At 35.6% G+C, this 14125-nt stretch overlaps 1 protein-coding gene across 1 annotated transcript in view; it reads left to right on the top strand.

Annotated features, from left to right (window-relative positions):
- Positions 1–14125, top strand: part of spas (spastin) — a 37245-nt gene that overhangs the window by 21577 nt on the left and 1543 nt on the right. The window contains exons 3-9 of the mRNA XM_068762969.1: positions 1732–1922; positions 5374–5565; positions 11153–11267; positions 12137–12279; positions 12502–12692; positions 13053–13252; positions 13709–13878. Coding sequence (XP_068619070.1) covers positions 1732–1922; positions 5374–5565; positions 11153–11267; positions 12137–12279; positions 12502–12692; positions 13053–13252; positions 13709–13872 — 1196 coding nt within the window. The 3' untranslated portion in view covers positions 13873–13878. The remainder of the gene's footprint in view (positions 1–1731; positions 1923–5373; positions 5566–11152; positions 11268–12136; positions 12280–12501; positions 12693–13052; positions 13253–13708; positions 13879–14125) is intronic.

The raw sequence follows: 14125 nt of genomic DNA, 5'->3' as shown, positions 1-14125 counted from the left end.
AACAAGATTGTCCAGACGGAATACTGTTATATAGTTCGTATGAATAATACATGTCCACTCGACCCTGTCCATGGGAGATGGTGAAATTATATCTCACTGATACGAGGGGAGTAGCAGGGAGGCAGCGGAACGTGAAGACACGCATACAATCGTTTCCATTCGAATCGTATTTCCTGAATGAGACCGTCACGGTTCATCAGTCTACGATTTAGTTCGCGTATTGATGCTAGAACTAGCTGCTAGTATTTCTTTATCAACTTTACTGCGAACTTTTAAGGTTTAAACTCCAGTAGCGGTTGTCGAATGATTTCTGTAGGTCATTGTGTATCCGCGAATACGTTTCCGTTTGTGTATCGAAGTCATCGTATTACAAAGTTTTCAATCTACGGTATTACAGTTACGGTTTATTATCGTGATAGTTGTTTCGAGTTACTCAGACTTTAAACAGACGTCCAATTACAAATGTGCGATTTCAATTTCATTTTTCTCTTATTTCTACTTTGCTGTTACTTTCGGTCAAGCCTCTTTCAGAAAATAATTAATTGAAACATCGATAAACAGATCGATCGGATATAGGTGTAAAAGCTTTGAAGGGGTCAAATTGTAGCTCAGTTACTATCAATTAATAAATGAATGTATCATTATCCTATCCAAAAATTATTTCAGAAATAACAACGTCTTGATTAAAGGCCTCTAAATTAGGTTTATAATTAGGGGGACCGGAAAATAATATCGCTTTCTAAAGTTAAATTCACACAACTACATCTTTAACAAGTTTTTATTTCTAATCAACAATTTTTATATTCACCTTCGTTATCGACAACCTTTCGCCATCTGGTATAAAAATCTTCAATGCCAAAGCTATAAAAATCAATCAGTTTTTCTGTAAAATATGTCGACAAAAATGACATTACTTTCCTGTCCGTCTAATATATATTGAAATTATTTATTGTTTACTATCTGTTTCTGCAGTCTATATACTGCCCGAAGTTATGGACCTGTTGTATTCCAGTTGGAGAATTAAATTAATATAACATAACAAATTGACCCACAATGTAAAAACTTCGAAGCTTTTTACTCGCAAATGAGACACACATTCACTCCTTTAAAACTTTTACAACTATTGCCAATAACATTTTGACGTGCCATGTTGTAAAATCATCGAATGTAGGTATTTCACAGTTCCCGTACAAATTTTTTAACTTATAATACATATTTCAAATTTTTTTCATAAACTTCTCCAATCCTCAATATTATTGCTTATTTGTAACATTAACAATAAATTGGTATTCCATTTATATTAGATATTAATCCAACATTTGTATATATCTAATACGTACGCACGTTTTGCACGTACAATATAGTAATATAGTGATAGTATTAAATGGCATAAAGGTTAGCGATAAGTCTAACCCTCGCTTCTAACCAGTGGGGTGCAGTGTCGAGCACTTTTGAAGGGGCGTTCAAAGGTTTCCCGAGTGTAACATGACCCCTTGAATTTGCATATAATATATGCATGTATAATTTTTAATTGGTCATCTTTTTCATAACATGTCAGATATATATTTTAAATATGTTGGACGAGTCATTGGGACCTTAGAACGCTCCGTGTATATAACACTTCATATAAATCATGTACATAGTTCATTGGAAAGCCATAGTTTAACATTTTTTCGACCGCACACGATACAACATTGATTTCAAAATATTGACAAATACACTTCTCGTTAGTTGCGGGTCGAAAGCTCACAACGGCTGGTAGACGAGTGCCCAGCAGCGGTGGTGGACCGCTGATGAAGTCCCAGACCCTACCGAGGTCCATGGGACGTTCGTCATCACAGCCAAATAGCTCCAACGGTGGCTATGGACGATACCCGATGAAACCCGCCTCCACGCCGCCAGCAGTTAAGCGACAGCTTTCTGTAAGTATATTTTTCTTACTATAAAATAAAACGTTTCAACATAAAGATTATCCGCACTTCAAAAAGACTTAGAATGTAGTAGCAACTGTTGAGTTTCAAGCCGGCTCTTTTCAGCAGATTAGAGTCGAGTCGATGGTAGCTTGCTACTTATGACATTAAAATAATTGACGATTCAAAATTACTTTTGAATGTATATTTAAAAAATATATGTTTAATCAGAAATTGATTTTATCATAATTCTGACTACTCTTTTCCTACATACTGAAAAATATTGTTTTCCATTTAAATCTTCATCATTTCGTTTAGACATAGTAAAGAATAATTAGGCATGTCTGGTTCTTTTTATAGCAAGCGTAAAGCTTAAGCCTGTTAAATAATAAAATTTAGTGACCCGAGCCGAAGCTCCAAAGGATGCTCTTGTAATCCTCTATAGAAGTGGTTTAGTCCAAGAACAATCTGCACCATCTTACTTGAATCTACGAAATATGGTATTGTTATTTAGGCAGCAGTGTAAGTCGGATATAAAATTTAATCAAAAGATATCTGCAACTCCTGTTTTCGCTTGCAGATGCCATTCGAAGTGTTAGTGTAGATATTCCTGACTGCTTAGTAGTAATTAAATCTTTATGACAATTCCAAAAATCTGAATACGTATCGTGTTAAAAATGATTACTATATAGTGACAAGAATAAAGCTCTCACCCCATTTATTGCCATGGCAGTTAAGTCGTTTTAAAGCATGCGAGAAGTCCTAGGCGGCCTAATAAACAAAGAAATCCATTGGTTGGTGTAAAACAAGCTCTACTCAGTTTACGAGTTTATGCGCGGGATCATTATGCAAATTCGCAAGTGCTCTCTATCGACACAAAACACATATCTAATGCAATCCATAACATGGCATCACTGTACAGAAATATCCCGCACAACATATAAGTGCTCGAACTAGCAAACGCAGATACTTGCAGAACGCTGCATCGACCTGTGTAAACCTGTGTCGCAGACGAAATCGAACTGATGAATATTCAGTTGAGATAAAATCCTGTTTTGGACATCCCTTGTTCTTATAAAGTCTTTATTCCTTTAAAAAAACTGTCTAGGTTAAAAATATACATTCACCTCTTTACAGTTTTCTGTACATATATTTGTTTATTAAACAAAACGTACTGGAATGTAAACTATTGTATTATCATCGGGCATTTTTGCATTCGTCTGTACAATTCTGTTCGTTTCCTGCACCGGGGAATACAACACCACCGGCGAAGACTACTTGTTGGTTTTGTAGTATTAATCATAGATTATGCGGCGGTTAACCACCGTGTCCCGAGCGACTGCGGTAGCGTCTTATGTTGGTTGTATTACACGTGTTTAAAGTAAGTCTCTTTGCACCTTGCAAGCCTAATACTGAACTGGAATAGGTGAACTGTTTTGCAGGAAATATCACAAAAAATATTTATATTCATATATTATTAATGACATAGTCAAGGTCGCGAGAAATAGCTGTATGCGGGCACCTTGCAGTGGACGACTATCGGGTTATATGATAATCATGAGTTAAAGATTCGTTTACATGCGTCTATCGTTTGTTGTAGGATGAGTTTTATAACGTTCTTGCTTGTTGCTGATTATTGTACGACTTTACGTATTTAAATATTAAAAATCTCGCAAAAAAACGTAGATGAGCTTACTGAAATAAAATATTGATTAAATATAATATAATTAGCGGTGTTTTTGTTAGCTACGGCATTCTTCAATTGGAACACGGTTAACCAAATATAACGTCGATTTTCGCTAATCAAAGTCGCCTATTTTGTGTCAATTAAGCACAAACACGCGTCCTAGGACGCAGAAAGATCTAGAAACGGTAATTTTTACCTTTAAATACATAAAGTAAACCTGCTCTCAATTAAAACGACTGAGCTATAATTTTTAATATCTTCAACTAAAATTTTCCATTTCGCTTCAGCAGCGCTTTTATATAAACCGTTACTTTTTGTATGAGAATGTGAAACTACATTTCATTTCATATCTGACGTTATTAAGAATACTTTTCTGAATAGAAAACAGCGGACGTCATTTGCTTCTTTTCGAGGCAGATTAAAAAACTTCATGTGCCAACGTTCCCTTTGTGAAGTGGTGGCTTTGAATTTCGAACAAGTGGAAATAACACCGAGGAGAAAAATTTTAAAACTGTATAACGTGCTTATACAAACAGAAATATATAGTAAAATTTCAGCACCAATTAAAATCGTAATTGAATAATCAAAAGCAATTGAGATTTATAGACAATGATGTTCTGTAGAACGGTATCCTCCTTGTTGCAGCCCCAAATTTACTGTAATATTCCTACAATAATGTGATTAAGTAATGAAAGAAGATTGTACATAAATGAAATGAATGTCTTTTTCCGACGTCGAGGTCGGTTAAAGTGAACTAACCTAAAGTGACCAATAATCTCCTTTGTATGAATAGATACATTGTATACAGCGAATAGGCATTGCGGTAGAGTGTACTTCTACACTGCCAGTATTTCAAGTTTTTTTTTTTTAATTGAATAGGTTCACCGGATGGTTAATAATTCGAATTGTCTATAAATAATGCTATGTTATTCAAGACTATACTGTGAACCATTTTTTAATGTCATCTATAGAAATCCGTAACCTGATTTTTAATAATTGTATCACGGACAATTTGTCAATTATTCATTCGTGTACAGAAATAATATTACAATACATCACGAATTAAGATAATAAACGTCTGCCGACAGTGCACGGACATTTGTACAAATAAAGCTTAAATATTTTTTTGTTTGTCAACTTGATGACGAAGATACTTCTATTTCGTTTAAATGAGGGATTACAGGGATTTAAAAGAAATGCTTTTTATTATCTTTTATAACATATTTGTTTATATAATAGATAAGACTGCAGCAATTCTACATAAAACAACAATTTAGCATAACAATGAAACTGATAGCAATTTGTGATAAAAATATAAATTTAGCGAGCAATTGGCACAGTTACGGCTAGGAAATTTGCATACGGAAATATTAACACTACTTCAGCATCACCGTTTCAGCCGTGGATCGTCCACTGCTGGATATAGGCTATAGACTTCCAATAGGACCGGTTGAAAGTCCAAAGCGTCTACTCCAAAAGTATAACGTCCCGTGGCCATCTATAGATACTACATATAGTAAAAAACAAAAGATACTAAGACCGATTCGTTAGAACATGCTGGATGTAGGCTAGATCTTATTGGAGGAAATCCATGTTCAGCTGACGACCTTCTATGACTGAAATGATCATAACTAAATGTGGAGTAAGACATGCTTTATTATCCTTTGCAGTCTTCACCTTTTTAAATTATTAGTATAATAATATCGAAATGATACCGGCAGTTCGAACAGTCATAATAAGTCACAATGTTCGTCATAGTTTGGTGGTTTTGTCCAGGGCGGATATCAGGTGCCGGTGAACGGGTCGCCGGTGCGTCGTGCGGGCTCGCAGCGCGGCACTCCTACCCGCAGTCGCACGCCGCAGCCGCTCAGCGTGCGGGGCGTCGACCCCAAGCTGGTGCAGCTGATCCTCGACGAGATCATCGAGGGCGGTCCCAAGGTGCATTGGGAAGACATCGCCGGACAAGAGGTAATAACAATCAAACGATTCTAGTATTTGCGTAAAAACTAAGGACATACACTATGATTTCTTATAGGCGCATTCTTTATGAGACGATATATTTAGATGGCTCAGAGCGATCCTCTGCCACGACCAATTTACTTACTGCGTAGCATCGGACTTATCGATTATAGATGTAAAAGCTTTGAAGAGGCGAATGTATAGCTCATTCGTCAACAAAAAGCCTTAAAATTTTAGTTTTGGAAATAATCCAATCACTCTTAAATATATTCTTTAATTTAATTTTCTATATGTATGCGACAGTTCAATACCTTTTGGCAGTAATAAGACTGCAAGAAGAGATAGTGAACAATCTGAAAAATCTTCACGTTTTAATATTTATTATTTTTGTAATCAATAATTTTTGGATAAGGTTTACCGTACCATACATTAGTTGACAGCAAATAAGCTATACATTCAACCATAACTTAGTTTTTACACCAATAACCAAACACCCTTTATAAAAATTCACACAGCGATCCGTCTGCGAGCCCCGAGTTCGACTTAATTATAATCCATAAAGTTTAAGCACCGAACGTTAATGACTACATGGTCACGAAAATTAGATTCAGATTTGTTCAGCTTTATTGATCATTTTAGTTACACACGACTTAAGTTCCTTACAAAGCCTTATTTGTGTAACAAATTAAATCTAATTCATGCATTCTTCAGATTAAAAGAGTTTTTAAATTGGTCCTATTCACGCTGCGAATTATTTATGGAATGCATAACGTAACTACACTGTCGTAGCCTTTTAATTATTCTGATTGTGCTATTGCCTTTCATCATCATATCAGCCAATAGACGCTCATTGCCAGGCATAGGCCTTCCCTCAAAGATCGCCACAATGGCCGCACCCAGCGACTATCATTGACCATGTTTTCTGTGGAGGTACTACTCACGTCGCGTCTACTGGCTAATAATCGCCACTCCATAACCTTTCGTCCCTAACGTCCTTTGGTTATATGGGCACGAGCCCCGCTCTCTGTAAATTCAGATGAGCAATTCTTCGAACTACGACGGTTACCTTGATTCTTCTGCGGATTTCCGATTTGATTTCGCAGCAGATCTGAGAATAGTTTATGTAATATATTTAGGATACATGAAACTTACTCAATTCCTTGTCTGTAACTAGATGGTTTTAATTTAATAATGATATATTTACTGCGCACAAATTAAGATAAAGATAGAAAAGTAAAAAAGATAACTATCAATACTAATTATGTAGCTAAACTAGACTTATTATACATTATTATTATAATTAACTAATAAATCACACCGTAAATTAAAAAAAAAAACAATGAATTAAAGTAGGTATATTATCTATCTAGCTTGTCTGTGTACCGTGTACGTACGTGTGCGCGTGTGTGTTGTTTTTTAAAGAAAAAACAATGTCACATGGTCCTTGATCTTCACATACGCTGTACCGGATTTGAACTTTGCCAATTTTTATGAAATATTTCTTTGATCTGGTTATTCATCAAACTACAGTTCCAGAATTCGACGTTTTTGCCGTTACTTCGTTAATATCCTCTTAAACAATCTATAAGGACATACCATTCTCATTATAATACGTAAATTATGTTTACCATTGACTAAACAAATGCGTGAATAAATTAACATATTTTTAAAATGTGTATTAGCTGTACAGGAAATTCAGTTTCCCGTCCTTTGTATAATTTATCTTTTCTTGTTGTAATATATTTAATTGAAATAATGGTCGCTTGTTATCTATTTTCTAAACACGATGTTCTGTTAACATAATGTAAATCCTAATTCTCTTTATACGATACAAAATGTGTAATTTTTACTAATTATATAATGGGGTAATATATTTTTAAAGCCTTATAATGCGCTGTAGGCATGTCTAAAGCAAACATCAGCTAGTTTTAGAAAGGTGTTCCAAATAAATTACAAAGAATTATCTAACTTCTATTTTTAATTAATATACCAGTAAAATCTTTAAATATGTAACACAAATGACAAAATTCGAACATCAGCTTACTGCCATACAATGTGTATACTTCGCTGCGCATATGCCCGGTTCAGTATTATCACTTCAGAACCTCTGCATTTCGAGAACCTCTGTTGACGTATTAATATGTTTGTTATATAGTACATAAAAATAATTGTAAAATTTCATTAAAATTTCATTTAAAAAAAAGCAACTGTTGAATTTTGCCGACTCTTCTCAGATCAGCACATTGAGCCGGTGGTATTATTATGCTTATAATGTTAAAATAATTGACGAATCAAAAGCGCATGTAAATGTCTACTTGAATAAAGATATTTTGAATTTGATTCATCCCGAGCACCGTAACTGATCCCTCTAGAACTCGATCGTCTCAGCACTCGAATAGTGAATTCTTGAAATTCTAGGGAGCTTTCTATTCTATCCTTTACAGGGCCAATATTCACAGTATTTTTGTCAATAATAATATACTTGTTTTAAGAGTATCTTCCGCAACTTTTTCAAAAGCCCTGGTCGAGATTCCCTTACAGGGATTAGCCTCGTCAATCCACGGAGCGTGAATTTGAGCGACATTAAAGCTTGTCGACTTTCTAATCCGGTCAAATCTAATGTAACAGCGCCGAGTATCCTGAAGGAAGTTACTGTAAAGAGGCTTAGTTGCTGTAAAGAGGTTTAGCTTAGGCGCCTTCCGTGCGCTTATTTCAAACAGAATGAAATAGTAAATACGATGCTCCCGTGCATTACTTTTTTCCAAGTGAAGAAAGGTTTTAATATAATATACAGCTGGTAGTGTCAATTAAAATTCATGTGGTTTTAATTTTTTTTGGTTTTTCGAATAAAAAACACCACAAATATAATAAATATGTAATAAAAATGAGGTGTGCTTTACACCTTATTTATATTTTTATATTTGCCATCATCAACTGAATTAAATTAAAAAAAAAAACAAATTGTCTGTAAATTGCCAAAAATAGTGATGAGTAAATTGGAGTTATGGTACAAATGTAACATAACGGGCTAAATTTCGAAACGCTCTATGTAAACTCATATTACATGTAATTTAAAAAAAGAATCGGTGCTTTTGAACGGCTTTGATTTTCTTTGATATTATTATTACTGATTTAATTTTTATATTATCGTTTCAGCCCTTGAACGTCCACTACAAGGCATAGCCCTCCCCCAAATATATATATTGGGGGATAACCAGGCAAGCATACCACAATCCTATATTATGCTATGCTTGCCTGACTGATATATATATATATATATACATCTGTTTCAATCTTCGATTAATAAAACCTTTTACTTTCACTCAATACATGCTTAAAAGATCTTTACAGTCCAACTTAAACCACATCAATGTATGAAATTTCATTTTGCAAATAAATCAATAATCATGTCTCTGAAAAGTTAATTTCAGCTATATGAAATAAAGCCTTTAACAAGCATTTAACAATAACGAAGCAATTAATTATAAACCGGAATGTAGGGTGAGGCAGGTTCAAGCCAAATATACAAGGTAATTGGTTATGCTTTAAATGAGAGAATGTATAGCTCATTTGCTGTCAATTAAAGCACCCAATTATTACACCTTAATCAATAATAAACGATTTTATAAATAATAAATAATGCAATGATAACAAAGTTTAATACGTACATGGTATAATTATTTATTATTTACTATATGTCCATGCTGCAATTCCTTGAGCTGTGGTAGCCCAACGGTAAAGGACTGAGACCAGCGATCGTAGGTAGCGGGTTCGATTCTTTGTGCATTAATTATATAGGATTGTTAATGTTCACAAACAAGTTTCCAGAGGATATACAGAAGCGTTATCTGCGTACCTTAATACCATTGTAATCGGCAACCCGCCTTCCAAGGGTGGCGATTTGGTATACCCCCATATATCTTTGAGGGAAGTCTATAGCTTGTAATAGGCCTTTATGTGCAGAAGCTACGCCGAGTACGAATTTTTCAGACTTTGTACTGCTAGATGTTATTGGCCTGTCGCATTCCAATTGGAAAAGAATGGAACATATTTCAAAGTCATCACTTTATACAGGTTGAATGGAAATAAGTGTTTTTGTTAATAAATGATTTATATATTCATCCATTCAAAGTTTTGACACTTATATTCAATCATCCTGTATATATATGTAACCTAACTGTAATCTATCTCAACTAAGACGGAACTTAGAATGAGCAAGACGTATAACTAAACAGTAAAATTATTTCTTCAAATATCAAAATAGACATTTAAAAAGATAAAAATAATATCTATCTTATCTCTAACGTTACTGTGAACCGAATTCGTGACACAGTTAACAGCGAGACCGTGCATATTTTTAGGTTGTCTTTTTTGACGTACCCAATGTATTATTGATTTCAGGTTTGTATATTACGAACAAAAATACAGCTATATTTTTTATTCAGTTTTCAAAGAGAATAAAATCGAATGATTTAACATATTTATATTTCAACTATATTTTTTAACATTTTACTATAACTAATTGTTCATAGCATCTTGTACTATTTATTCACAATCAAACATTTTCGAGTTGCAATATTAACTGTTAAAATTTAAAATCACAGTTTTTTGTTTACTTTATATCACTGGTCGGCAAAGTTATTTTTGGCCAAAGAGCCTAACGTGAACATTACAACGCTTTTAAAAAAAATTGTGAGCTAAATCTCCTTGTTTAGTATTTAGCAAACATTTGTTACACTAAATATGTAGTGTTGTGACTAAATGATACTAAATTTCACACCTAATAAATATTTATTAATGCAAACAATTTGCTTGATTCTCGTTGGTTTGAGAGTCAGATTTGTTTGTTTTTAATTTGTGGCACGATTCCAAGTACTCGGCAATAAGACAACTTCTCAGTTTACTCTTGATAATATTGATGCTTGATAAAAATTGTTTGCGTGTATATGTAGAATCGTAAAGGGAAAGAACAGCAAACAAAAATTTTTTTTTTAGTTGATTGTAAATTTTCAGTTTTCTTTTCGTAAGCAAGTTTTTTTTTTTAAATGAAAATATCGTCGCGTCTTTCGTGAATATTTGTTCCAAAGTCGCACTTAAGGAGGCAAAGTGCCACATGCGGCTCTGTAGCCGCAGTTTGCCGATCACTGCTTCAAATGTTTACTTTTGTTTCGTATCTTAATAACTGTACCTATTACAACATTAGGTCCCTGCGTCATAATACTCATTGCTGGGCGTTGTGATCGTCTCCATAGTGGGCTCCCACCGTCTTCCATTCTCAGGTTTTTAACGCAAAATTTCTCTTTTAATCTCCTTTGGTCACGAAATAACCATTAAATTGTCAGGTTATTTCAGTGCCGCCCGATGACCGGCGTTGACTGTTTAACGGCCGGGTTTGGTTATTGCCTGACCAACCAACACCCTTTTGCATCTTAGCATTCGATTGTTACGGTGAAAGATATTATCCTATAAGTCTTCAGCATCCTAGAAAAAGTGGGAGTGGTACTATTCTTCAAATTAGACCCGGATACCTACGAATATCATACAAATAAGTTGTAATAATTTAATTTGTAAGAAAAATATTATTCGTTTCTTTCAGGCGGCTAAGCAAGCGTTGCAAGAAATGGTAGTACTTCCCTCACTGCGGCCAGAGCTCTTTACTGGGCTTCGGTCGCCAGCCAAGGGTTTACTGCTTTTTGGACCTCCTGGCAATGGTAAGTTTCTTTGTCTATCACTTTAAATTGCCGTATCTTCGTTATACGCCATTACGAAATATGCTATGTTCACTTTTAACGATTTCGTCATTTTGGATATTTTTCGTATATAGACAGTTATCGTTATCGACAGTAATTATATATATCGTTTATAGACAGTTATTTGCATTAAAAAAATATACGAGAATTTAGTACCCCAATGCTACTTTATGGACTTTGCAGACATTAGCCTAACAATAACAACACAGGTTATAGTTTAATACGCATTTTACGAATAGCATGAAGAAACCACCCGTGCGCTTGTTCCTTCCACATTGGCAAGGGAAAATGAAAGCCAGTTATTTACAATCGTGATAGATTCAAACACAATAGCAGCGAATATCCCACTGTCAGCGTCCAAATTTAAACCAGCGTTCGAATTTGAATTCAACCAATAATAGATTTCAAAAAAAAATGATAACAGTTTTGGCCAGTAATGTGGAGCGTTGTCATTTGAATGGTACAGATTGTATCGAAATTACTCGTAATTTAGCTTGTTCCATTTTTTTTATATTTACATGAGGTTTGTAATATTGAAACATAAAGAACATATTTAAAATTTACCGAAGTTTGTCAATTATAATTGTCTACTTTCTGAAGGTTTTGCGGTTTATCTTTTTGGGCAACCTCGTATCGGAATAGTAAACGTTTATTAAGTGATAAACCACATTGAAGTCTTCAGTCGTATCTTCTAGCGCCCAGTTAAATCAAATATCGTCCGCCTAAACGAAGAGTTCTGGAACTTAGTGAAGCTTACCAAGTGAAACTGTTTTCAACTGGCTGACATCCAGAATCCAAGGTAAAATATTAATAATACTCTTGTATATTAGGTAAGACCTTGCTAGCGCGCTGCGTTGCAGCGGAATGCTCCGCGACTTTCTTCTCCATATCGGCGGCGACCCTCACCAGCAAGTACGTCGGCGATGGTGAGAAGATGGTGCGCGCTCTGTTCCAGGTCGCCAGGGAGTTGCAGGTTTGTTACCAATTTTAAAAATAAGCACACTGAAACTTGATCAATGGGTGAACACTTACCAATAGCCAAAACTGCGCAGGAGTACAATACAGCCGTTTCCTCTAAAATAAAATTTTCAGTAGTCCTCTCTCTTAATAATTCTTTAAAGCTTTTATTCTTATAACCAATCAACATGTATATATGGTCATATCGTATAAAAATTCTATTTGAAACATTCACCAGCCATCCATAATATTCGTGGACGAAGTGGACTCGCTGCTGTGCGAGCGCTCGTCGGGGGAGCACGAGGCGTCCAGGCGGCTGAAGACGGAGTTCCTGGTGGAGTTCGACGGGCTGCCGGCTGCTGGTGCAGACAGGCTCATCGTAATGGCCGCCACCAACCGACCCCAGGAGTTGGATGAGGCGGCTCTCAGGTGGAAACCTCTTTAATCAATGCTAGGAAGTAAAAAAAATGTTATCGCTCTTTAAATAAAAATATTTCCTCCATCATGTGGATTGATGATATAATCAAGATGGCGGGAAGTCGATGGATGTGGGCAGCGCAAGACCAATCCCTGTGGCAATCTATGGGGAAGGCGTATGCCTTGCCGTTGGCATCTATCGGCTGATATAGTCTTATCTTTTTATTATTTACATTTTTTCTCCTGGTGTGCCTATCGAAAATCTCTGACGTATGTAATTCTTTATTTTTGTACAATAGTGGTTATGCCTTAAATTCTCAGTATTATCTCGATCATATTTGTGTAAATAACTTCGTTGCAATTACGTTGCAGACGATTCCCCAAGCGCGTGTACGTGTCGCTACCGGACGCACGTACACGTGGCGCCCTCTTGCGGCGGGTGTTAGCACGCGGCGCGGCGAGCGCGACGCTTGGAGACGACGAGCTTGCGCGCCTCGCTGCCCTCACCGACGGGTACTCCGGCAGCGACCTCACAGCGCTCTGCCGCGACGCCGCCCTCGGCCCTATCAGAGGTTACAACTAAGATTTTCAAGTTCATATTTAAACGCGCCCTGATCTGAGAAGAGACAACAACATTCCGTGGTAGCAAGCAATTCCAAAAATTATTTATTTCATTGTTATTTCTGTGTACATCATTTCTGGGAAAATCTTTAATGTTTGTATGAACACGTAACACATTTTTATTAAATTCTTGAAATTTTTCCTGCCATGAATGTCTCCCCGTTACAACACACATCCACGTAGACGGACATTCACACACACACACACACGTGTGTGTTTGTGTGTGTGTGTTAAAAACTATGACGTGTTTACACGGGGTGTAAACACGTCATTTTACATATTTTGACAAGCGGGATATATATAATAATTGTGTTAAAATATTTTACGGCGTATATCGAATACCTGTCTCGTTTCTATATCATGGTTTTAACGGAGAATAAAAAAAATCATTTTTAATTAAATTGCAGAATTAGATCCAGAAGAGGTGAAGTGCCTGGATCTGTCGCTGGTCCGCAGCATTACATTCCAAGACTTCATGGACTCGTTAAAGAGAATCCGGCCGTCCGTTTCACCTAACAGCCTCGTGGCCTACGAGAAGTGGTCAGTGCAATATGGGGAATTAGGTGTTTGAATACAGGTACGTCTGATATTTATATTCTCTTTAAAGTACGTAGTCCAATACAAAAAAAACAACACGTATTTGAGAGTGATCATTGATTAATTATACTAATAAATAACTAATTAATACCAGAAATAAGTTACTTAGTCCGAACACAAGTCTTTATTGACAAAGTAATTTATTTGTGATGGTTTTTGGTACGCATTATTTTTTGTTTGATTTCATCTCTATATACCTTTTTCTAATTTGACTAATTTTGATTTTT

Source organism: Battus philenor, unplaced genomic scaffold (genome assembly GCF_028537555.1).
Source record: "Battus philenor isolate CCGP_79_NKW_IND1 unplaced genomic scaffold, ilBatPhil1.0.hap1 SCAF_17, whole genome shotgun sequence".
NCBI classification, from domain to species: Eukaryota; Metazoa; Arthropoda; class Insecta; order Lepidoptera; family Papilionidae; genus Battus; species Battus philenor.
The sequence above is the reverse complement of the archived record's forward strand: the minus strand, read 5'-3'. Positions and strand labels throughout refer to the sequence as shown.